This window comes from Ostrea edulis, chromosome 2 (assembly GCF_947568905.1).
Source record: "Ostrea edulis chromosome 2, xbOstEdul1.1, whole genome shotgun sequence".
Classification (NCBI taxonomy): Eukaryota; Metazoa; Mollusca; class Bivalvia; order Ostreida; family Ostreidae; genus Ostrea; species Ostrea edulis.
The window spans coordinates 33,763,882-33,791,289 of record NC_079165.1 but is presented as its reverse complement, the minus strand read 5'-3'; the positions used below and the strand labels follow the sequence as shown (position 1 = coordinate 33,791,289).

Sequence of the window (27,408 nt, the reverse complement as noted above, 5' to 3'; positions counted from 1 at the left end):
GTATATTTAAAATCGCAAGACTTTATCAAATCCACATCAAAACGTATGACTTTTCAACACTTTTCCACGACCATTTCTCACGATGAATCAAAGACTAGACTTTTGAGATCGTAGATAAAAATGAAAAGGGGGAATATCGATATCTAGTGATCAGTTACTTTCTTCAACACCACTCTGATTCCACTCAGAAGTACTTTGAAATGAAATTAAAAATATGCTGAGTTCCTTAAAGACAAATCTTTGTAGTCTTTGGTTATCAGGTCTTTCAACACTCTGTTGGAATTCCCATGGGCGCGAATTCTGTTTCTTTGTAACCTGATCTATTTTTATATTTTTATCTGGCAGATTTTATTCACAAGCTTCTACATGAGACGTTTTATATATCAACAATAATGAGTTTCATTCATATATAGATCGGTAGTTTATTGGAAATATATATAAACGGCAAACTAACCACTCAGATGTATGACAAACGGGATGACTTTAACTTCTCCATAGTCACCTTCGTAAATTTATGTACGGGCAATGTTCCATTAACACCTGCATATGGTGTTTACATCTCCCAACTGATTCGATTCGCAATAGCTTGTTGTGCGCTTCATCAGTTTTTAAATCGAAGCAAGCCACTGACAAACAAGATGATGTTGCAGAGGTTTCAATAGTCTCGTTTAAGGTCGGCATTTCGCAAATTAAAGTGTCGTTAATATAAAGATCTAATTTTCAAATAAAAGCTACAACTGAGCCGAATGCTGTCGGAATTCTTAGGCTTCTCTTTACACAATGATTTTGACTACGGATTACTAAGTTTGCCTGATCAAGAGATAGGGATCACGGCGTATGCGACCAGTGGACAGGATATTCTCACTCTTCACATACACCTGATCCCACCACTGGTGTATCCAGAGGTTCGTATTTGTCTTACTCTTGAATTTGTATATTTTGTAGCAATTATAATATTGATCACTATCTGTTATCTTCGCCTTTTCTAGAACGAACTCGCAATTTAGTTGATTAAATTTCATTAAGAACCACGAGTACAATCAGGATGTTGGTGAAAGTGGTCTATAAATTAGAGGTATTGCTTTATGCACTCAAAATGTTTTATCGATCATTTTCAAGCAATGAAAAGTTTAACTGGTATAGAGGATCTTTCAGATATGACCCGGAAAACGAAAGTTTCGAATTGCAGCAGACATTGGCACGTTAAATAATCCTCTCTGCTACGATAGTTAGTGCTAGGCGTGGGTCTAAATTTGTAGTCCTTCCCCTTCAGTTTTTGGTGTCTCAGTATGAGTGAAATTCTTGAAGGGACGTAAAACAATGAAATGTAAACAAAATATAAAGTGTTCATCACTCAGAAGAATTAACACCTTCCTCACCTTCTCTATAAACTTAATGCAATGATTTTCTTATAAATATATGTATCATAAATCGAAAATTGTTTAACACTCATTTTGACTGCGGATTACTCCGATTACCCTATCAAGATATAGGGCTCACGGCGCGTGTGACCGGTCGACAGGGGATGTCTGATCCTCCTTGGCACCTGATCCCATCTCTTGTATCTCCAGGGGTCCGTTTTTGCCAAACTCTTAATTTTGTATTCCTTATAAGAGTTACAAGATTGATCACTGTTCTTTATCTTCACCCTTTTCATTCATTCAAGATGAAGATTCCCTCTACAAAAATTGAGCTTGCGCTTACATTGTAAATGGGAATAACATCTACCCCGACATCTTCGCTAGCCAAGGGTGACGATACACGGTGTTCCTCTTTCTCCCTTGGCAGATATAGCCGCCGAAATGAAAACTTTGAAGAAGCCATCTGATTGGCTGCGCGGCTTGGCTTTTGCACGGATTTTACTAATAGACGCTTTACACATAAATCAATTCTTATATAAAAATTATAAAAAGAAACTAATAAATTTGGTATGATTTAGTGTGAAATGATTATGATATTATTGATTATCGACGATCCACTTTTTAAATGAATATTTCAAGACCTGCTGTTAGGTTTTTTTCAAAATTTGCATCGTTTCATTTTGCGTATTTTAGTTTCGAAAATTTCAACCAATGAAAATCCATGATAAATCAAACAAAATGGATGCGACCACATGCAGAACGTGTCGGGCCATTCTTGACAAGAAATCAAGGAGAACAATTTTTTCGTCAACGTTTGAATTCACTCAACAGTTTTGTGAAGTGTTGGGCTAAATCCCATCTCCAAATGACGGCTCGTATGTGTGTAGTCAATGCTATTCAAAATTACGGAAGTTGTCTAAAATTCACTATGACTTATTGCACAAGATGGATGATTTGAGAAAGGAAAAAGGAGAAGTAATTAAATCTTTTCGTCAAAATCTGACGTTGGGCAATGTAAGTGCGACCGCTACCACGATCGAGTTATCATCGAAAAACAAGGACACGCTGACAGCAGTAGTGAATGTGATCACAGATGATTCCAACTCTAACTTGGAGTCCAAGAGAAGTAGGCAGGGAGTTGGACTGTCACCAACTCCAAGGAAAATAAAGAAAAGTAAATCAGGTGAATATAATCATTAATATGACAGCTAACTAATATGTTGACGGTGCTACCGTTTGAGCGAGCGCAGCTTCATGTATGTACATATTTTGTAATGTCCATGATTTGATCAGGTTCAATTTAAACAATATCTATTTGCCAAATACTCATTACATGAATTTTCTCCCAGGGTTTTATATCAATACATGTATACATGAATGTGATTGAAATAATTTCAAGTTTGTAAAACTGTGTTTAAACAGCACTGCCTTTCAATATAATGAAAATTTAAAAATAAATCGATGAATTCAAGTATTGGGTATGTATATGCCCCCACCCATGCAAACCTATCTTAATTTTTTTTTAAATGAAATTCATATCATAATCCCCTTGTAGCAATGGTATGTTCCAACAGAGAAAATTAGAACAATTTTTATAATATTGTTGATAATTAGTTGCATGTAACACAATGATGAAAATTTTCAGCATTCACAAATAATCATTGAATAAAATAGCAACATCTCCACTGTTGTTGTGAGGATACATTAATTAAGATTAATTCACAAAACTAGGATTCATTAATGATTATCAAGTTGCAATTTTCGTTATCATGAGGGAGAGGGGGTGTCATCGTGGTTTGCATTACCGGAAATGGATTCAATCACTTATAATTTTTAGTTGCGGAAAAAACCCAAAGATTTAAAAAAAAAATGCATTCAATCCGACCAAATTCCATCGAGGTTTTTGTAATTTTTTAAATAGCACTAATTCAGTACCTGTGCTCCCTCACATATTCTAACAATTTAAGTTAGTCTCCCTTTTTTTCTAATTATAATTCCTATTGAGAATTTAGTATTTTAATCAGATTTGTGGTTTGCAGTCGATTATACACGATTTGTATTCGATGCCATGTTACGTATGCCTATTGTTTACGTATATAATTCCGTCCCGGTAGTATGACTTTTACAAATGGAAATAACAAGTACGTATTTAGATCCGCCACTGTCAGTCTTATTATTTTATTATGACGTACGTCAAAACGCAGACATGACGTCACACATCATCTTAGCCTGCTTTTCATAAACATTGCACTTCTTTAAACATTTCGCCTAATGGTGCACTGAATTTTAGAGCTAGGAGACCACAAGATTAGGATGATAATCCACGTAAGTTCATAATCATATTCCAAGGTGTGACTTTGCGAGATCTCAGCCATTTTTGACAAGGGACTTCTGGGATTGGCGTCAAAAAATTTCCTTGTTAGAGGTTTAGATTCAGCTCGGATTATTTCCCGCGCTCTAGTCATTAGAGCTCGCAGTACGAGCCAGCGCTTCGCGCTGGCTCGCTGCGCTCGCTATTAAGTAGTAATGCATATTCATTTTGTCAATATACATTGTTGTTTGTTTGTTTGTTATATAAACAATTTCAACATGTTGAAAGTAGATACAATATATTTTATATGTTCTTAGAATTTGGAATTATTCAGTTGGTTTGGAGTTGATGATAAAAATATTGAACATTCTGACCTAAATGATAATACAAATTTTAATTTAATTTAACAGTTTCTGTAAAGACTCCAGATAAACCCAAGCGAAAGCCATGTATTAAACTTTTTACACCCAGTAAAATTAAGGTGAATGTGTAATTTTGTGTATGTCATTAATAAGTAGAAATAGACATATATTAAATAAGTTTAATGATGTAAAGTTCAATGTAGTTTCAAACTTTGATAAATCTTTTGAGTATGGGTTATTAGGTGTTTCTGTTATTGAAATACTGCACATTATTCAATGATTTAAATGCATTACTACTGTCTAGTAGTATATATATATACAAGAAATGACTGCTAGTTACTGTTATTCTAAGATTCTGAGCATCTGATGCCTTTTAATGAAAATAATTGATGGTTCATTCTTGTTTGGTTATCATATGATTGATATACATGTGTAACAATTTGTATATCATATGGCTGTTTTAAAATTCAACTTGCATACATTTGTAGGTGTTGTTCAACACTGGAAAACAGATCAAATCTAGACTTGTGAAGGATGTTGAACTGAAACGAGTTGTCAAAGCCATATCAAATGGACAGCCTAAACGAAAGATAGCAATGATAGCATATAACTCTTTTCTGAAAGAGGAATTCATTAGCTGCGTTATCATAAAAAAAAGACATTACAAAGTTGGTATCCAAAAAGACAAATTGCTGCTTAAGAAGTACAAAGTGTGACAACATATCTAATTTCAAATTTGACAGATTACTTTTTGAGATACAGTTACATGCTCCCATATTATACAAAACTCTGTCGCATTCTCTCAAAGATTCCAACGTTGGAATAGCAGTAACCACAGCCATTATTGCGAGAAACAAAAATATGCATATGTCTGAACTACATCACATTGTTGCTCAAATTTTGGATCACAGTGGGACAACAGATGAGGTAAAATTTTAAATTGAATCCCGTATGATCTGAATTTTTCAAAATAATTTACTTATTTATCTAGAAAGGATAATTGGGAACTGGAATTTTGTTATAGATATTTAGAACTTGCAGCTAGATAATAGTGTTTTGTCTCTGTTCCTGTTTTGATATGTACTATATACTCCTTATCAAAACAAGCCTCTATTTCTATTGTTAGTGTCACAGCAGGTGTGGCATGATAAAGATCCCTTCAAGTTCAAAGGCCATAAGCATGATAAGCGCCGAGCATAGGCCTAAATTTTGCAGCCTTTCACCGGCAGTGGTGACGTCTACCTATGAGTGAAATATTCTCGAGAGGGACGTTAATCAATATTCAATCAATCTATTGTTTGTTCAGATGTCAACATTTCATTGTCTGACAAAAACTAAATTTACATAGTTTTCTCTAACCCCCCCCCCCCTTCCCCCAAAATCTAAATATGATGAATGTAGAAACTGAATGAAAAAAACCCATACAAGAGTATAAATACAGGTAACAGTCTGTATACCTTTTCTACTGGTTATTCACAAATGCAAGTGTTAATTTAAACTATTTAATGGTCATAAAATGTAATTTTATCATGTGGTTTTCAACAATTGTTGGTTTTTTTCTTTTTCCACTATTAAACGTGTAATCGTTGTTGGATAACAGAAACGTACGGGAGTTTTTACCCTCCCTCCCCCCTAGCTATTTGAATTTAGATTTTTATCAGACTTTGATCTTGCCCCTAATGACCATCAACTTCCACATGATTAGGATACATGTATACCAAGTAGAATGTCAAGATCACAGGTGTGCCATGCAGTGTTTGATATCGTTATACATTTCAAAATTTCACATTCTGTGGTTCATGATAGTAGTAATTGTAATATTAAAGCAAATTGTATTGATCAGATTCTTATTACAGTGCATTTCCTTGTTCCAAAAAAAATGGGACTGAGTGTGTCCTCCTCAGCAGCAACTAAGAAGAAGGCAGATCTAGCAGAGTACCAGACTGAGCATATCAACTCGACAGTCATCAATGAAAAAAAAGCACTGGAAACGTTAGGTACTGATGATCTGAACACTTCAGATATAATCGGGGATAATTTTGACATTTCTAAAAGCCCATCAAACATGAGCAAAGAAAAACAGAGAAAGAGTCTGCATTGGTTCTTAATGATAGGTTTACAGACGCGTATTACTGACAATGGTTTAAGTAATCAGTCCCCATCTGTATCCATCAGTGCTGTTAATAATGGTGTTTTTGTTCCAAGTCGTTCTGATTGTGAGTTTTTAGAGGAAATAAAGACATAACATTATGTTTACCTATATACAAGTTTATTTTTTCCATTTATTGTAATTTAAAACAACACCCCCCTCCCCATTGTGGCTGTTGTTGGTCTTGTCAACTAGGCAATGAGTACAATTTTAAAGTTTTACATTAAAATTTTACCATGAAAATCACACCTGTGTATTGACACCCGAATGGTACAGGCCAAAAACACATCATTGCCTAATGTAAAACTTGCACGGTACCAATTTTGATGCACCAGATGCGCATTTCGACAAATAATATCTCTTCAGTGATGCTCAACCGAAATCTTTGAAATCCGAAATAACTATGAAGTTTTGGAGCTAAATATAGCCAAAAACAGCGTGCCAAAAAAAGTGGAGCCAAATTCGTCCAAGGATAAGAGCTATGCTTGAGGGAGATAATCCTTCATTTTGAAATGAATTTTATAACAGCAATTAAATATACATCCGTATTTTCAAGCTAGTAACGAAGTACTTAGCTACTGGGCTGTAGAGACCCTCGGGGACTAACAATCCACCAGCAGAGGCCTCGACCCAGGGGTCATATTATAATGTTATATCATAAAATCAAGCATCAAATTTAGCAGATCTTGTCTTTCCGGTTAACGGCAATGAGACGATTTGCAACCACCCCCAAACATCAATCATTAAAATGTCAATTTCAATTAAACAAAAAACCATATGACTATGATTCCGGTGAGCGGCAATCAAAGTGTATCATATATATATATATATATATATATATATATATATATATATGTGTGTGTGTGTGTGTGTATATATATATATATATATATATATATATATATATATATATATATATGTGACCAAATTGTCACCAAATAATTCAATACATACAATATTGTCCAATCAAATCATTCAATGTCCAATCACAGGAACCAGACACGCATTCTTCCACATGGCGGAAATGGTTACAATATTAACCATTGAAGCCACCGCCACCAAGGGGGGGGGGGGGGGAAGCGGCTAGTTCCTGGAGCCAAGACCTTGCCACAAAATACCCCGTCCAAATTCTAGTATAACTTTGGATACACTTGCCATCCATTCGTTATAAATTGTTCTAACCCTGCACTAATATTGTTGAGAAAATTTCATTGCCTATATTTGATATATGGACCCCATCTGCCTCAAAAAGATTTGTGTTTACAAGTTTGATATCCAAATACTTGATATAACATCCCCCATTCCTTACTATATAAGCCGCCACTGAACTGTTGATTCTTTTTGCAGAATTATTCATTTTTTCTATGCTATCTGATGAATACCAGTTCTTTCTAGGCAATATTTGTGACCATACTAGCTTTGTATTGGGTAAAAGTTTCCAAATGTTGTCAATTGTACCTTTCATATCTTGTATAAGCTGTTTGATGTGTGCATACCCAATATTATTACCAACACAATGTAGAATAATGTAATCAGGAGGGTCAGCATTTTTCAGCAATGTTTTGATCTTGTTATACATTTCATACCAGCCCATACCCCCTTTTCCTTGCCACCAAATAGACACATTTAATCTATCCATTAGTCCCAAGTTAACTCCATCTGGTATGATTCTAGCTGCTAAAAATGCTCTCTTGACTATTGATGAGCCCACTACCCATACCTGTTGTTCTGAAAGTGTATATATAGAGACATGACAAGATTATATAATTATATGACTTGAAACTATTTATATTTATATATATATATATATATATATATATATATATATATATATATATACATATATATATATATATATATATATATATATGTGTGTGTGTGTGTGTGTGTGTGTGTGTGTGTGTGTGTGTGTATCATATATATATGTGACCAAATTGTCACCAAATAATTCAATACATACAATATTGTCCAATCAAATCATTCAATGTCCAATCACAGGAACCAGACGCGCATTCTTCTTGTGTTCCGTAATCAAAAATGTACTTTATCTGGCCCCAAGTTGCCAAGACAGTCTATTCAAACACACTCCATTGTAGTTGTTTCTTTTCCCATAACCACCACTATATCCAAGAATCGAGCTCACCTGAAAAATTGAAAACATTTTCCGCAGTACATATTCTTACAACTTTTTGGGATGGGTGGGAAGGGAAATTAAAATTTTGTCTCGACTGTTATCTAACCATTCTCCCGAAAATGCCATATAAGGAAATGCTATTCTATTTGCCAACTTATTTCCGGTAGGATTCCGGAATAGTGTTTCCGAAAAAATCCTCCGAAATAAAATATATTTAAGTCTGGCTAAAATAAATGGATTTATAGTTAATTCTATAAATCTTATTATGAAAATAATTGTCAAGTGTAAAATCTGAATTTATAATATTTAATTGCACTATTTTCATTGATGCAATGATAATCTTAACACCCTCTGTTTCCCGCACTTTTGGTCATGTGATGCGGGGGCGTAATAATTTGTGAGTAGAAATAAAGATCAGCGAGAACATATGCACGTGTTGACTGTTGTGTACTATACATTACACAGGATAAAATATTTGGCGACGAGGATAAAACGATTGGAATTCAGTGCTTGATCATTTTGATGAAACAAACGGATTTCCGTGATGGATCGTTTACCTGAATGGGAAAAATGGCTTGATCGCCTAGAACTTTTATTCACAGGAATGAACATAGACGACAACGGCAGAAAGAGAGCTCTTTTTTTACACTACGCCGGGGAATGTGTGTTCGATATTTACACGGCAGAAAAAGGAGACAGTCCGACCTCCTACCAGGCCACTAAACAGGTACTTGGCACTTATTTTTCCCCCAAGAAAAAACATCCAAATGTCTGTTTACAAATTCAGAAACTGCAAACAATCGGGTACTCAGACACTTGATGAATATGTAACTGAACTACGCAAACTGTCCAAAGACTGTGAATTCAATGATGTAAACAAAGAAATTTTATCTCAAATCATTCAACATTGTCGCTCTAATCGTCTGCGAAGGAGAGCATTGCGTGAACTTGATATGACATTACAGAATCTGATGGATGTAGGTCGCGCGATGGAAGTAGCCGAGTTGCAGGCACAAACAATGGAAGAGCAATGTGAGCGTTCTGTGAATGTTATGAACAAACCAAAAATTAACTCGAAACACAGACGGGCAGGAAAACCAAAAGGTCAGTTCAAGGGCAAGGCCAGCGCTGCCGCAAACAGCACGTGTAGAAACTGTGGAGGACCTTATCCGCATGCAACATAATGCCCGGCTAAAGGTAAACAATGCCGTAATTGTAAAAAATTAAATCACTTCGAGAGAGTGTGCAAATCGAAGAAGAGTAAAGGAGGCAAGGGAAGCCACTCGAGCACACCCAAGACAAACATCGTGCGTGAATTAGCTGTAGATCACGACCAGTCGTCAACAGATGATGAGTACTTGTACACCATTAATTGTAGTAAAGGACCAAAACAGTGTCTGAAGGTTAATGGAACTCATTGTGACTTTCTGTTGGACACTGGAGCGTCAGTCAACATTCTAGATGAAGCGTCTTACCTCAAAATAGGTCAGCCGAGACTCGAGACGGACGGTGCTAAGCTCATACCGTATGGAGTTGATACGCCGTTGGACGTTATTGGAACCTGTTTACTCGCAGTGCAATGGAAGGCATCAACACAGAAACACAAGTTTTATGTTGTTCGTGGTAACAATGGTGCATTGTTAAGCTACTCTACGTGCCGTGCTCTAGATCTAATACAAATCGTGAATGAACTGTCTAGCACTGATGTCACTCGGAAGTACCAAGATGTGTTTAATGGAATTGGCAAACTTTCGAATAAGAAAGTTCACATTCATACTGATCCCTCAGTGAAGCCTGTTGCGCAACGCAGCAGACGTATACCGTTTCATCTGCGTTCGAAAGTCGAGGCAGAGTTACAAAAGCTGATAAACGATGACACCATAGAGCGCGTAGGAAACGAGCCAACACCATGGATGTCGCCTATCGTGTGCGTCCCTAAGAAAAACCCGGACGAGATACGAGTATGTGTGGACATGCGCGAGGCGAACAAAGTAATCATCCGTGAACGACATTTGATGCCTACAGTAGATGAGCTTATTCACGACCTCAATGGTGCGTCAGTATTCAGTAAGCTTGATCTTCGACAAGGGTACCACCAACTCGAGTTGGATCATGCAAGTCGTTCAATCACCACCTTCAACACTCACGTAGGAATCATCAGGTACAAACGTCTGAACTTTGGCATTTCCTCAGCATCCGAAATATTTTAGGAAGCCGTGCGAAGCGTGATACAGACTGTGGCAGGTGCTTGGAATATCTCGGATGATATATTGATATTCGGCAAAACCCAGGAAGAGCATGACAAAGCTCTTGAGGACACTCCTAAGACATTGAATGACAATGGTCTGAAACTTAACCGATCCAAGTGTGAGTTCAACCGTGATCACATCACATTTTTTGGCTTGGTATTCAACAAATCTGGAATATCACCTGACCCTGCAAAGGTATCAGCTGTACGTGATGCACAGAAGCCATCTAACGTTCGCGAGCTCCGAAGTTTTTTGGCATGACTTCATATTGCTCCAGGTTCATTCCGGACTATTCGACTGTTAGTGAACCTCTGAGACGTCTAACACGCGCAGACGTATCGTGGTCATGGACTGTCGAACAGGATGTCGCATTCAACAAACTGAAATTGCTCCTGTCTAGTGACACTTTGATTGCATACTATAATCCGAACAAAATGGTCGAACTGATAGTGTATGCTAGCCCAGTTGGCCTGGGTGCGATTCTCACTCAGGAGAACAAGGTTGTTGCGTACGCTAGTAGATCGTTGAGTTCCATAGAATCCCGCTACAGCCAGACTGAACGCGAGGCCCTCGGTATTGTCTGGGCACTTTGACATGTACTTACGAGGTGCCCCGTATTTCCGAGTTGTGACGGATCATAAACCGTTAGAATCTATCTGGAAAAGAACCAAACCGCCGCTCAGGATAGAGAGATGGGGACTCCGACTACAACCTTACAAGATGGAAATTAGTTACCGCCCCGGGAAGGATAACCCAGCCGACTATATGTCTAGTATCGACAAGCAAGCTATCACGAGAGGAGGATATTGATGAACACTATGTGCGATTCGTTGCCGAGAAGTCCGTACCGAAAGCTATGACCCTTGATGAAGTCAAGTTGGCCACTAGCCACTAGCCTTGACAAGACAATGCAAAAAGCTATAGACTTTTCGCGTACAGGAAACTGGCACGAAATGAAGCGCTTGGAAGACGAGTCTGTCAATTTGTTACAATTATAGGCTTTACGCAGTGTTCAAGACGAGTTAGTAGTGTATTCTGACAATGTTTTGCTCAGAAATGGTCGTTTAGTGTTACCAAAATCTCTCCGCGATCGTGCTGTCACTATCGCTCATGAAGGGCACCAAGGAATTAGTCGCACTAAAGCCCTATTGCGTTGGAAAATGTGGTTCCCTGGTTTAAATGATTTTGTTGAGAATGCGCTTAAGTTCTGTTTAGCTTGCCAGAGCGTTATCGACAAGCCTAGTCGTATTGAACCGTTTAAGATGTCCGATATGCCGAGTGTACCATGGGAAAACCTAAGTGCTGACTTTTGTGGACCTTTACCGTTAGGTGAATATTTATTTGTGGTCATCGATGAGTTCACAAGATATCCAGTGGTGGAGATCATGAAGTCTACCTCAGCTAATGCAACTATTCCTGTCCTAGACAAGGTCATTTCTATGTTTGGAATTCCGAAAGTTGTGAAAACTGACAACGGAAGTCCGTTCAATTCCGCTGCATTCAAGGAATACTAGGAAAACACTGGTTTTCATCACCGAAAGATCACACCCCGATGGCCTCGAGCGAACGCACAGGCGGAATCTTTTAACAAGCTGATGATGAAAGCAGTTCGAGCTGCACATGTTGAGAAGAAAAACTGGAAATAAGAAATGTACCGTTTCCTTCGTCAATACAGGAACACCCCGCACCCGTCTACTGGATTCAGTCCGTTCACACTTATGTTTGGTCATGACACGAGGACCAAATTTCCGTAGGTATCTAAGACTTCCATTCGTGGCATGGACAAAATTGCCAGACAGCAAGATGAATACGCGAAGCGGAAAATGAAGCTGGGTAACAGGAGTACGACTCGAGATATCAAGAGTGGAGATACCGTCCTCATTAGGAACGAGACGAGAAACAAGTTGACACCGGGTTATAACCCAGAACCCCACGCTGTTGTGAAAGCTAAAGGAACTATGCTATCCGCTACTCCTTTATCTAATTCGCCGAAGTCTGTTACACGCAACTCGTCATTCTTCAAGAAAATCGCATACCCAAATGATGTAACACAGTCGCGCAGTGGTGAAATTCCCGAGGAGGAGGAAGGAGAAGAGACAATTCCTTATACGGAAAACGCGAAACCGAAAACACCGGAAAGACCTACTCTTAATTCACCTGTGAACGCACCGAAACCCGCTAGAAATTTGTCTGAGAAAGCGTACGTCACCAGGTCCGGCCGTTCTGTCAGACAACCCAGTGTTCTGAAGGACTTTGTAACCAAGTGACTTGTGCATGAACAAATCAACTTATAACTGTATTGTTTTGTGAATTGTATAAGCTTTGTAACTTGTTCTCGATAGTTGTATAATCATGTTATTCTTTAATGGGTTTTTAAAAAAAAGAGTATGTTCTTTGGTAAATTTCTTATCTATGAAAAGGAGGGATGTAATATCTGAATTTATAATATTTAATTGCACTATTTTCATTGATGCAATGATAATCTTAACACCCTCTGTTTCCCGCACTTTTGGTCATGTGATGCGGGACGTAATAATTTGTGAGTAGAAATAACGAGCAGCGAGAACATATACACGTGTTGACTGTTGTGTCCTACACATTACACAGGATAAAATATGAAGTATGTAGAATGTTTCAAAAAGTATGCTCCATACCTGCCAGATGTTATTCATCACCCTCATCTTGAAGAAATGTCTAGAAAGTCTGACTTTGTGGTTCTGGATTTATTGGACAAAAGTGAGAATAAGAGCGAGGACATGATAACAATTCTAGAACACATCCATGCAAAATATATTGCACACACTCAGGAAGAAAACCTCAAGGTTATCAAGAAGAAGGTATTGGGGGGCGATGTGTTGATAAACGAACGAGGCTACAGTGCTCAGTTAGCAATGCTGAATGACAGGTCCGAGTTTGATCAGCTGGCAGGTGTTATTCACAGACCAGAAGGGTTGCATCGTATGATGAATCTGTGTTTGGTAATAGCTGAATAGTTATGTTTGTTGCTGTTCATGGAGTTATAGGTATTTTATTTCTGTTTCGTTGAGTTTCATGGTCTCTTAGGTCTCACAATTTACCATGCCATATTTGTGTATTAAAAATTTGATCTAATTAACTCCATAAGCATTTATCTTATTGACCTTACACATGGAAGATTTGGTAGTCTGTGTCATCTTAGGGAAGCCTCTGGTTTTTAACTGTTTTTAAGAAGAGAAATTCTACATCAATTTCTTGAGTTAAGATTTTTTTCTAGATATCTTGATTTTTGTTCCATTGGTCAAAACAAAGAAAGTGTAAGTTTCTTTCATCAGAATAATTCAGGGTTGACAAAAAAGTGGTCAATATGAGTATTGACAGGGCTGGTGATCAATACTGGTTAATACAGGTTGATTGAAAATTGTTTGGTCATTATAGTCTGTGTTATTGGTTATTATAAATGTTTAAGTGGCCATTGTGGTAATTACTGTAATTCATAACATGCACTATCAGTTTATAATATATATATACAAGTGTTTTCTATTTCTGTTAAAATTTCTCAGTTTAACAAGAACTACCTGTTGTTTCAAATCTTCATATTAACTGTTAAATAAACATTTGAGGGGGTAGTTTGGTTATATTTTCATAACATTAACATGCACAGTGGTCATCTCTGGTCCCAGAGTATGCATTAACACATCTGCGAACCCTTGTTTCCTGTGGTCAGGTAAATTTCCTGCTCTGTGCATTGCAATACATTGTATATCTAGAGCACTGTCCCTAATTCATACTAAATCACTGCGTTTATTCAATGTCCAGTTACTTGTTGTTCTTAAACACTGAATTTTAAGTTAACACCCCCCCCCCCCCCGAATTTTACTGTGATCAATGGTAGGCCGACTGTCAATCAAACTTTAACAATAGATCTCATGTGGAGTGACATCTGCAGAGAGGGTGGTATGTAGCTATTGAGATACATGTAGGTGTTTTGATAACAATAGCAGCCAATAATTACTGGCAGTCTTTAGATCTTGAAGCCCACTACCTGAGTTTTGATAGCATAACTGCTATTTTCTTGCAATTCAAAATTTTTGAAAAAGACCATAATTGTCCCCCCCCCCCCTCTATCTATACATGTATTATAAATTACACAATCAGAAATCAAACAATACCAGATTTACATATTAATTTCTAAAATTTGTAACTTAATATTGAAATAATTTTTATTATCTTTACAAGAAATTTGCAAAAGAATAGGAAAATGGAAATTTAGAATCTGAAATGACCGATATTGACCACTTTGGGAGTATTGACAGGGACGGTTAAAACCTGGGGTTCTAACCACCCAACCCTGGAATAATTACGGTTCTAGCTTCTAGTATTCACAACTACTTAACAGTGGTGTGATTTTTTCCTCTTTAAAGTGGAAATCTTTTGATTGGCTCAATTTTCGAAAAAATAAAACACTCTGGGTTTGATTTAAAGTGACAGAAAATGATATTTTTCCCGGTAGGTTGAGGTGTTTTTCTTCATTTTTGACCAGTTTTCCTCTGATTTTTGAGGAATTCAGTCACAGCCCTGACTTAGTCTTGAGGATATGGAGTATTTCTTTATCTGTTCTGTTTCAAAATGTTCAATTATTGAATGTTGCATTTTAGAGCATTTATTGAAAGGGGAATGGGATACTGCATATCTATACAACTGAAAAATGTTTGAACATATCTACAAGCAACTTTCAATTTTTTTTAAATCACCCAAGATTAAATGGAAAGGAAGTATGTCACATAATGGAGATGTCCCAATCCCATATTAGGATGTTTTATTTCTTTATATGTTCAAATGTTGCAACTAACTTTTATTTTTTTCTCATCACTAACCTTTTCAAAGGTTGCATGTAGTACAACACAATTATAGCAAACATGCTTTGAATGAATTTACAATAATAATCATACAGTAATCCCAAATTAAGTATCTTTGATTTGTTTATTTATGTTCAATGTTGTTACTAATTTTTATTCTCATCTGATCGCTAACCTTTTGATATATATATATATTTAATAACTTGTTCATGGTCTATAATTTATCCATACCTCTTGTAATCTTTATGCAAAAGTAAATTTGAGTAACAAATTCAATTATTAAAAATATTTGTGAACAATAACTGCATCATCTTACTCATTTTTGTAACATTTCAGCTCGTGTATCAGCAATTTTACAAGTTGACTTCTGCTGGGGAAGTAGGAACTTTAAGTCAGCTGCGAAATGTTGTTCACAGAATAGATGTCCATGGTGGCGATGAAGTCATTCAGAAGTACAGGTATCAATAACTTTGTATTAATTTCATGTACATCGACATGGAAATAAGTTAATAGCTAGAAGTGCATTACTTATTAGATGCTTTTCAACACACTAATAGTTTAAATTTAAAAAAGACATAAAAACCATACAAACTGACCCTATCAGTAGCAATACCAACTATAATTTGATGAATGCAAGGTGAAGATAACGAACAGTGATCAATTTCATAACTCCTACAAGCAATACAAAATAGATAGTTGGGCAAACACGGACCCCTGGACACACCAGAGGTGGGATCAGGTGCCTAGGAGGAGTAAGCATCCCCTGTTGACCGGTCACACCCGCCGTGAGCCCCATATCCTGATCAGGTAAACGGAGTTATGCGCAGTCAAATCAGTGTGCCAAGAACGGCTTAACAATCGGTATGAAACACGTCAGACAGCATTTGAACCAATGCGAGGTTGTATTGACGAACTAGATCGTTATAACGACCATATAATTCGCGAAATGCTGACTTCAATCGAGACTGTTGAAATCCCTGTATCATCAACTTGTTTGTCAGTAGCTTACCTCGATTTAAAAACTGACTATACCCAGAACAAGCTCTTGCATATCGAATCAGTTGAGATATATAAACACCATATGCAGGTGATAATGGAATATTGCTACATAAATGTGGGAAGTTGACGATGGAGAAGCTGAAATCATCCCGTTTGTCATACAGTTGAGTTGTTAGTTTGCCGTTAATGTCTACTTTCAATAAAATATCTAAGTATGAAGCAGAAGTGGACGACTCTGTGGTGTCCTTTATTTCCAGCTCACAGGGATATATCAAATCGACATATGAATGAAAGCTATCATTGTTAATAGACAAAACGTCATCGATATATCTAAAAGTCGAATTGAAGGTCACAGCGAGAGATTTTTTCTTCTCACGTAGAAGTTTTTGAATAAATTCTGCTTCATATGAATATAAAAACAGGTCAGCTAACAAAGGAGCACAATTCGTGCCCATGGGAATTCCAACAGACTGTTGGAAGACCTGATCACCAAAGACCACGAAGATATTGTCAATGAGAAACTCTAGCATATTTTTTATTTCAACTTCAGAGTACTTGTGCGTGGAATCAGAGTAGTCTTTAACAAAGTAAGTTTTTGAATGACTGATCACTAGATATGAATATTTCCGTTTTCCGTTTTTGTTGAAGAAGCAACTGTCTATGATGTCAAAAAGTCTAGTCTTTAACTTATCGTGAGGAATGGTCGTGTATAGTGTTGAAAAGTCATAGGTTTTAATGCTATTGATTTGGGGGAAATTCTGTGATTTCAAGTTTACTAAAAGTTCTTTAGAATTTTTTAGAATCCACATTTGATTAACACAACTTCTGGCATATGTAGTCGCACAGTAAGTTTGAAGTTTCTCCTTCACAGCTGTTAACATTTTCGTGAGGAGCAAAGATAAGGACTTGGTAGAGCACTTACTGGATCCAGCAATGTATCTTTGTTTGTAAGGGTTTTTATGTAGTTTAGGAATCCAGTATAGGTACGGTAACACATATTCATTCGACCCATTGACTGGAATATTAAATGTGTCTAAAACTGAAGCATGGTTTTGAAGAATTTCGTCTTTTGAAAGGGCAGTTGGAGTATAAGTATGATTACCAAAAGTGGAATTAATGCCAAGTTCGTTTAAAATACAGTTGTAATAATTAGCCTTACAAACAAAGACAATGTTGTTACTAGCTTTGTCAGCTGGAACCAAAACATATTCCTCATGTAACCTATCTAATTCTTTTATCACTTCTGGTTTACTAAACACAGAAGGATAGATGGTATGTACTTTTGTTTTCATGTGTCTAATGCGGGATTTTAATATCCCTCTTATGCTTTTAACCCATTCTGACAATGTATCAAGTTCTTCTTTTTCATATTTAGCCCATCGTCTGGCATAATCTTCGACAGAACTCATAATAGAGATGAAGTTCTGTCGCCAATTAAAAGACCGAGGTTCTCTGTATTTAGGACCTTTAAGAATAAGTGATTTGAGGTCCTCATTTTCAACTATTTCAACATCACCAGTAATGACATGTCCAGCTGGACTGTAGTTGAAAGAAGATGAAGAACAAGAACATGTTGGTGGATTACGTATAGGATGGTCTATATCTATGCACTGCAAAGTTTGTTTATAATTAAAAAGTTTGGATGCAATAGTAGAAGTATAGCTGTAGGAAATACAAGGTGTAGACTTGAACTTGAAATAAGTTGGAATACTCGACTGAACCCTTTTATGACGAAGAATGTTGCTATGTTGACGGCATCTATTCCTTTGTTTGTAAATTTGAGCTTAAGGAACTGACGGCATGATTTGGAAGGAATATCATCCATGGTCCGTGCTGGTTTATAGAGCCTGTGGTAGGCAACATCCATAATCATAGAGTTCAGTCTATATTCAGGTGTTGAAAAATCCAAGTATAGACTAGCCATAGCTTCTTCAAATAACGTATGTAAAACCCTCAATGGAATAGAGTAAAGTTTTGTACGAATATGATGTGGACCCAATTGTCTGTTGACGTGAGGCAAAAGGGAATCAAACGTGACATCATTTATACTGGGTCTTTTATATGAACGATGTCCGTGACTGTGTTTTCGTCTTTGGGTATTGGGAAAGAGTCCCATCACATTAACGTTATTTCCTTGTGGACTAGTCAAATTTCCCACATCACATACATTATCATTGCATCCATATGGAAATGCAGTGCCTAGGATCCTGATCCAGTGATCTTCTCTGAATAATAAACAATGTTTTTTTTTAAGTGTGTGCAATCATTATAATTAGGGTACCTGTAAAGTGCGAAACGAAATCGAAACGAAAGGAAACGAAATCTACCAAAACGAAACGAAATCTACCGAAACGAAACGAAATCTACCGAAACGAAACGAAATCTACCGAAACGAAACGAAATCTACCGAAACGAAACGAAACCCACCGAAACGAAACGAAACCTACCGAAACGAAACGAAACAGATTGTATAACCGAACTCTTTTAATTATAATAATTAAAAATGGTATCTTAGGCCTCTGTGAAAGTTACCACATATAAATAAAATTCGCCTCCCTTTCATGTAGGCTTTCGGCTTGACTGTTACAAAGTTTTAAAAGTTGGGAAGGGGGGAGTAAGCACAAAGTACATATCCGTAGTTGATTAAATGCCATGTACAATTAGTTTCGGATCCATACATTTCAGAACCGAGGGTTACAGTCTCAGAGATCTGGGGAAACACACTATACGAGGGATGGGGTCGCCGACGTTGGATCCGCCTTTGGGCATAGATACATTGTTTGAAGAAGCTGGTGTCTGAGAAAATTGAAAGCAGGAAGAGCTCTTAACCTCTTATTTTATCTCTAACTGCTGAGGTGCGAGTACTTTCAATAATGAAAAAACTATACATCTGGGATGTTGCTAAGACGGGGAATTGAAAACGGGACGGAAAACGGATTTTTTTTTAATGCAATAATATTAGGAGGAGGTCGGCATTTTGTAAACTGAAAAGGCTTATGAACAAGGGGATTTTAAGCAGAAATCACAAAGAGAACGGGAGGACATATTCAGAATCCACCGTTTGATATACTACATACAAATACACAATATCCACATGTATACATATATTTGTCTTTAGAGCAAAAAACACTGAAACATGTATTTATGTCCAAAATCGGATTCAACGCCGACGACCCCATCCCTCGTTTAGTGTAAGGTGAAGATAACGAACAGTGATCAATCTCATAACACGGACCCCTGGACACACCAGAGGTGGGATCAGGTGCCTAGGAGTAGTAAGCATCCCCTGTTGACCGGTCACACCCGCCGTGAGCCCCATATCCTGATCAGGTAAACGGAGTTATCCGCAGTCAAAATCAGTGTGCCAAGAACGGCTTAACAATCGGTATGAAACACGTCAGACAGCATTTGACCCAATGCGAGGTTGTATTGACGAACTAGATCGTTATAACGACCATAGAATTTGCGAAATGCTGACTTCAATCGAGACTGTTGAAATCCCTGTACCATCAACTTGTTTGTCAGTAGCTTACCTCGATTTAAAAACTGACTATACCCAGAACAAGCTCTTGCATATCGAATCAGTTGAGATATATAAACACCATATGCAGGTGATAATGGAATATTGCTACATAAATGTGGGAAGTTGACGATGGAGAAGCTGAAATCATCCCGTTTGTCATACAGTTGAGTTGTTAGTTTGCCGTTAATGTCTACTTTCAATAAAATATCTAAGTATGAAGCAGAAGTGGACGACTCTGTGGTGTCCTTTATTTCCAGCTCACAGGGATATATCAAATCGACATATGAATGAAAGCTATCATTGTTAATAGACAAAACGTCATCGATATATCTAAAAGTCGAATTGAAGGTCACAGCGAGAGATTTTTTCTTCTCACGTAGAAGTTTTTGAATAAATTCTGCTTCATATGAATATAAAAACAGGTCAGCTAACAAAGGAGCACAATTCGTGCCCATGGGAATTCCAACAGACTGTTGGAAGACCTGATCACCAAAGACCACGAAGATATTGTCAATGGGGAACTCTAGCATATTTTTTATTTCAACTTCAGAGTACTTGTGCGTGGAATCAGAGTGGTGTTTAACAAAGTAAGTTTTTGAATGACTGATCACTAGATATGAATATTTCCGTTTGCCGATTTTGTTGAAGAAGCAACTGTCTATGATGTCAAAAAGTATAGTCTTTAATTTATCGTGAGGAATGGTCGTGTATAGTGTTGAAAAGTCATAGGTTTTAATGCTATTCATTTGGGAAAAATTCTGTGATTTCAAGTTTACTAAAAGCTCTTTAGAATTTTTTAGAATCCACATTTGATTAACACCACTTCTGGCATATGTAGTCGCACAGTAAGTTTGAAGTTTCTCCTTCACAGCTGTTAATATTTTCGTGAGGAGCAAAGATAAGGGCTTGGTAGAGCACTTACTGGATCCAGCAATGTATCTTTGTTTGTAAGGGTTTTTTTATGTAGTTTAGGAATCCAGTATAGGTACGGTAACTCATATTCCTTCGACCCATTGAGTGTGTTTCCCCAGACCTCTGACCTGTGAGACTGTAACCTTCCGTTCTGAAATTTATGGATCCGAAGCTAATTGCACATGGTATTTATGTACTTTGTGCTTACCCCCCCCACTTTCCAACTCTTAAAACTTTGTATCAGTCAAGCCGAAAGCCTACATCCAAGTTGAGGCGAATTTTATTTATATGTGTAAACTTTAACAGGGGCCTAAGATACCATTTTCAATTATTATAATTAAAAGAGTTCGATCATACAATCTGTTTCGTTTCGTTTCGGTAGGTTTCGTTTCGTTTCGGTGGGTTTCGTTTCGTTTCGGTAGATTTCGTTTCGTTTCGGTAGATTTCGTTTCGTTTCGTTTCGCACTTTACAGGTATCCTTATAATTAGGCATGTTGAAATTAAAGAAGGGAAAAAAATTCACAAAGGACCACTCTGCTTTTAAAAAATGCTAGTGTGCTTAGTGAGGTTTCTAGGAACACCAGGAAAAGTGCCTTGCCTGCTCACTAAGACATTTCTAATTTTTTTTATTTACTGATTTTTTATTTTTTATTTATGTTAGAGCTCACTATGCATTTCTGATGGACTGCTTGGATGCTTTCACCGCAGGAGCATGCCTACATCTTCTGGACACGGAGAACTTGGATTCTGAACCGAACCGAAAACAAGAGATTTTTGAGACCCATTCTGCAGAAGATAAGTTCAAGTTTATTCGTCAGATTGCCAAGGATATACTTGATAGATATGTAAACCTTAGTGATGGTAAGATATTACTTAGAAGTTAAAGCAATCCTTGACCAGATTGATGTGAAATACTGTTGGATAATTATGAGTATATGTACATGTTGTAGTTCATATTTATGTACCACATATTCTAACCATTTAAAATGTTTTCACATGGGTTGTTTTCCATATTTTGGTAGATTGTGGTCGATTTTCAGAGAAAGTTCAAGAACTAGATGTCAAAAGTCAACAAATCCGAGACATGTTTGACCATGAATTACAGAAATATATCTGTATCTCTTGTGGAAAGGAATATAAAAAAAAGTAGATCACCTAAAGAGACACCTGAAAGAGAAAGATTTGTGGGATTTTAGTGAGAATGATGCAGGAGAGGAGAAACCTGATCGGATTGGTTTATACAGAGATTCATTGATGAAATGTTTGCTATTGGTGAAAGACACCAATGATGGATATTGTATGGGTAATGGTGACAGGATAATGGCCAATGTCAAGTTCCAAATGCTACTTTCAGGTGTAACTCATCACACAAAATATCAGATCTGGTTGTTTCGCTTCTTAGCCTATTACTATCGCATACTGAGTCCCAGAGATGCTTATGAATATAAGTGGAACTGTACAGCAAATCCTTCTGGTGGCAACGGACACAACATACCAAACGACAATTTGGTCGAAATCATGGTCCACAGATTAAAAGAAAAATTACGCACACAAGGAGCAAATGTTACTTATGAAAGTGCAAGAAAGGCAGCCCTATCACTTCAGATCCAAGATCAAATCAAGTGCAATATGATGCAAGAGGTCAACATGAAGCCTAAAGGGACATCGCGGACTGAGACATCAAAAAAGATCGATGTAGAATTGATGATTGATGAATTGAACAAAGCTGAAATATTTGACTATTTGCCTGGAAGGCAATTCAACGCCTTTTCTTCCTTTCAGAACTTATTCTCAAGGGTTAAAGTTGTAGACTTGCATAAATGGATTCAAAGCCAAAAAGAAGCATTATCATATGAGCTTGTATAGAAAGATTATGAAGGAGCAAAACCATTAAATTTGATGTACCTAGACATTTTGAATCAGAAACTGCTTTATATGTTGAAATCATACAGTAAATGTAAAAAATAATCTAATTAGATCGTGATTTATTTTTTAACAAAACAAAGCAGGGCTCTGGCACTAAAGACATTAAAAATGTAAAATTAGAACTATGAAATTAAAGTAACAATATTTCAAGGAGATTTGGATTCAACTTGGACAAGCATTCAGGACATTTTGGATTTTCTGAGTTTATTATCCATCAATTTGGAATTATAGACATGATCCTAAAGGAAACAAGTGTGTGCAAAGCATTTTGAAGTGGGAACAAGCAATCCAAATTTTAAGAGCCCTGTAATGTTCATGATGCAGTAATTTTTGTTAAATCCTTGCCAATGTAGTACTGCAGAGTTGACGGGAAACTTTTTGCCTCGGTTTTATTTTCACCCTTTTTGACCACACTCAAAGAACAGATTTTAAAAAGGGGGAATTCCAAACTAGTACATATGTTTAATATGGAGAAATTTGATTTTGAATATATTTAAAACTGGCCGGAAATGTTTATTGTCAATGGGTGAAAGTAAGCCAAGACTCAAATACCACAGTATGCATGAAATCAATTGACATTTCAGCGTAGACTGTTTTCCTCCCTAATAACCCTTTACATGACTTGATCACACCTCTGTAAACAATAACTGGGCAGATTAGCATACAAAAAGGAAACTACATTTTATATTTTAAAAGGCTTTCAGTAAATGGAATTTGTGCAGTATTATAGGAATGATTGTAGATTTCATGGATTTGTCCTTTGTCATGTAAATTAGGGTTAAAGGTGAAATATAAAATTCAACAATTATAAACCAAGTTCATATAATTTATTTAATATGCATATTTATTTAATAGATCAATCAGACTCTACTTCAGAGTCTTCTGCTAAATTATACATATCCAAATCACCAACAACATCGGAAATAATTTCACTAATGGCAGTAGCAGTATCTATTGACCAAATTGGATATTTTCTCATTACATCATCAGGTGTAAATATTGAATTACTGTTTGTTACTATCTTTTGAATAACTTCATTTGTCAGTCCATGTAGTACTTAAAATTTCACAATACAATCAACAGTGGACATTTGTAATTTATAGAACAGTAGTTTATCATGAATTAGTTGTTTCTCTCTGTCATTATAAATCTTGTCATTTCATCCTCAAGGTCTGACGATGAATTGTCTTCAGTTTTTATCCTTACACCTTCATGTGTTCAAGGACAAAGATCACTTTTACACTCACATTTATTTTCACAGACATCACAGCAGTCGTGTAATGGTAATATTTTCTTGCTAGGTAATAGATAGGCTTCACAAAGGATTTCATGTCTACATTTACTGTCATCTTTAGCCAAACGTACCAGCTCAATTTCCACTTTTTAAGGTGATTTTTATTTGTTTTATACAATATCAGTTCATCTGAGAACTGTCCATCACGTCCTACTTTCCCCATCTGCTGAACAAATGTATCCAATTTCCTAGGTAGTTTGTAATGGATAACATAGTGTACATTGTGGAAATTCACCCCCATGCCAGCCGCATTTGTACAGATCAGCACCCGGATATTACCACCTACGTTCATGTCCTAAGAAATGATTTCTTTCACTTTCTCATCTGTTTTACTATGAAACATTTCAAAATGTTGACAATCATTGCCAAAATGTTTAACAAATGTTGTGTAGATCTTGGAAACATCTGCAATACTTTCACAAAAAATAATGTGTCTCTCAGCTTTTGGCTTTTGGGTCTTCAATATATCAATCAACCAATGGAATACTTTTTCTAAATTATCTGAATTTGGAATACACAATGATGTTATCTTAATATTTTCTCGATCTGGTGAATCTAATATAACTTCAGAGTTTGCACTAAAACATAACATTTTCATAATTTTCCTTCGTTGACTTGGTCCAGATGTTGCAGTAAGGGCAAGTAAAGATGCTTTGGGGCACAGTGATCTCAATTCTCCAATGTGAGCAAATGCCTCTCTGAAGGGCTCCTCTTTCTTGTCTCCTTCTCCCCTAAAACACAGAAAAAGAATAAGAACATTGAATTTACAAACAGACCTGGTTATGCATTGTTATCTAAACATTTTTTAAAGTAATGAGGTATAATGGACCCATATATCAGTTACAAGTAATTGCAATTATTCAGAATGTAATGCATTACTTTCATTCAAATGCCAGTAATGACCATTACTTTTCAATAATGTTTTATTTCATATTAAATATGATTTTTTTTAAATTTAAAATACATTCTTGAAATCACAGACTTCGTACTCCGTGTGTGAGTTTATTCAATGTTGATTGACAAATGCTCCTAATGATTTATTTATTGCAATTTTTTTGGAAATAAACTGTCAATAATAAAATTAATCATTTCAAGGAAGCTAGGTAAACATGGTAAAAGTGAATTTAATCAGATGCATGTAGTTCCAAACATAACCACAAGTATAAATAAGTGTCAGCTGTACATTCCACCTAGCTCTGATCATGCTCATTCAAAATAAAGTATTTCTGGCAAAGTTTTTAGACCAGAACTGTCCTTTTCGAAAAATCTAATGAAATACAGCTGACATGTAAAATGATAACCTGTAATTATATACATGTATTTACTTTAAATCTGACTTTTAAAAAAAGTTGCCTGCAAATAAATTGTACTCTTGAAATTCCACTGTAATATAATTATGTTCAATGTAATGTGTTCTGTATTTACTAATTCATTATTTAGCAAAGTAGTTATGATTTAATTAATTACATTTCTAAATGAAGATGGTGATACTTGTAATTGTAAAATTCCATATGCATTACATTTCATAGTAATTGCCCACTTGTCTATTTCCAAATGTAAACAACTTTCTATCTGGATAATATTCACACATACTGTATTTAGGAGGGTGTGAACGATAATTCAAAATCACTAGAAATATATATAAAGTTCTTTCAATAAAAAAAAAATAGGGGTGGGGATATATTTTGATCAATTTCAGTATCATACATCATTAAGAAAAGGTAAATTAATTCTAGCTTAATAAACATACCATTGTGTAACCGTATGAGCTTCATCAACTGCTATTAACTGTAACTTAATCTGGTAGATGTCCGACTTCAACATGGTTCTCCACTTGCTGTTATTGAGGAAGACCTCAGGGCTTCCAAACACAAAATCATACAAGCCCTGTTCAAGTGAATCTGTATCTTGTAGGTCTTTTCCAATGTATGACGCCTTAAAGCCCAGATTTTGCAATTTTTCGCACTGCTCTTTCATAATACTAATCAGAGGGGCTATGATCAACACGCATTTTCCTGGGTGCAGGACGGGGAAGTATTCGTAGCTTAGCGATTTTCCACTACCGGTTTTGGTGCTCGTTAACTCGTCTTTTCCATTTTCTATAGCCGTTATAGTTTTGTATTCTTTTTCTGTTAGCGATTGGATTTTAAATCGATCACAAATGGCGTTAGTTTGTTGATCTATGGAGGCAGCCATTCTTTCTGACGTCAGTTTTCGCATACTTATGTTACAGCGATTTTCATTGGAGGAAGAATTTATAGATTCAAGGGACGTAACTATTTTAGGACGTCAGATGGCGCCACTTAAAGTTTTCATTTCGGCAGCTATATCTGCCAAGGGTGAAAGAGGAACACCGTGTATCGTCACCCTTGGCTAGCGAAGATGCTACCCCGACTACCTCAACAGTTAGTTTTCCCTTTGAAATGTTCTTCTACACATCTATCTTGTTCTTACCGATGATAGTAAGGATCAGGCACAGTAAACCAACTTTTATTCGCGTGCGAGAAATTTTCGCGAGGTTTGCAAGAACCTCATCATTGCAAATATTTTTCGTCGCAAACCAGTCTTTTAATATCTTTTATATGTTTAAGATAATGTAGGTCGCAAAACTTAATCGCCACGAACCAGTTTATTACTGGGAAATTGCGAAATTAAGTTGCGAATAAAAGTTGGTTTACAGAGTCCGACCGGTTTATTTGTCAACAAATTGTTTTAGCTTTCATATCTCTGTTAGATATATTGCCCTTTTAAAATACTGTAAAGACCTTCATCTAAAATTATCTTCATCACAAAAGAGTTGTGTTTGTGGGTTCCAACACTACTCGCAACATGGGTAAACTAAAATTAAACCGAAAAGAATGGAGTTTCACCGGAAACACTGCCATTGCTGCTACATCTCAATTGACGAAAGTATTCTCAGGGTGAAAAGTGTCAGTGTTACTTGCAAATACCATGCCCTATTTATATATGAATACATTGTAGATCTCGTGGGAGGTTCTCAGTACACCCTTGCTTGTTGCAAGAGGCGACAAAATGAGGCGGTCCTTCGAATGAGACCGCAAAATCCGAGGCCCCGTATCACAGCAGGTGTGGGACGATAAAGATCCCTCCATGCTCAAACGCCGTAAGCGCCGAGCATAGCCTAAATTTTGCAGCCTTTCATCGTCAATGGTGACGTCTCCATCTGAGTGAAGATCCTCGAGCAGGACGCTAAACAATATACAACGAACCAACCAAAATTAAAGGCGTAATGTAGCTTGGAATGAATTTCTAGTATTTCATATGTGACATTTCATACATTAGATTTCATTTGCATTTCTTCTCTTTCAAATAGTGAAACAACAGAATTATTT

General features: G+C 36.5%; 1 protein-coding gene and 1 pseudogene across 1 annotated transcript; one reads left to right on the top strand and one right to left on the bottom strand.

The window, feature by feature from the left end:
• Positions 1–2,099: 2,099 nt before the first annotated feature.
• On the top strand, positions 2,100–22,701 carry LOC130051431 (uncharacterized; annotated as a pseudogene).
• Positions 22,702–24,350: 1,649 nt separating this feature from the next.
• Positions 24,351–26,032, bottom strand: LOC130051430 (ATP-dependent DNA helicase RecQ-like). Its single transcript, XM_056153361.1, has 2 exons — positions 25,806–26,032; positions 24,351–24,786 (listed from the first exon to the last, which is right to left on the bottom strand). Exons 1-2 carry the CDS (start codon positions 26,030–26,032, stop codon positions 24,351–24,353), a joined length of 663 nt encoding a protein of 220 aa, XP_056009336.1.
• Between the last annotated feature and the right edge of the window lie 1,376 nt (positions 26,033–27,408).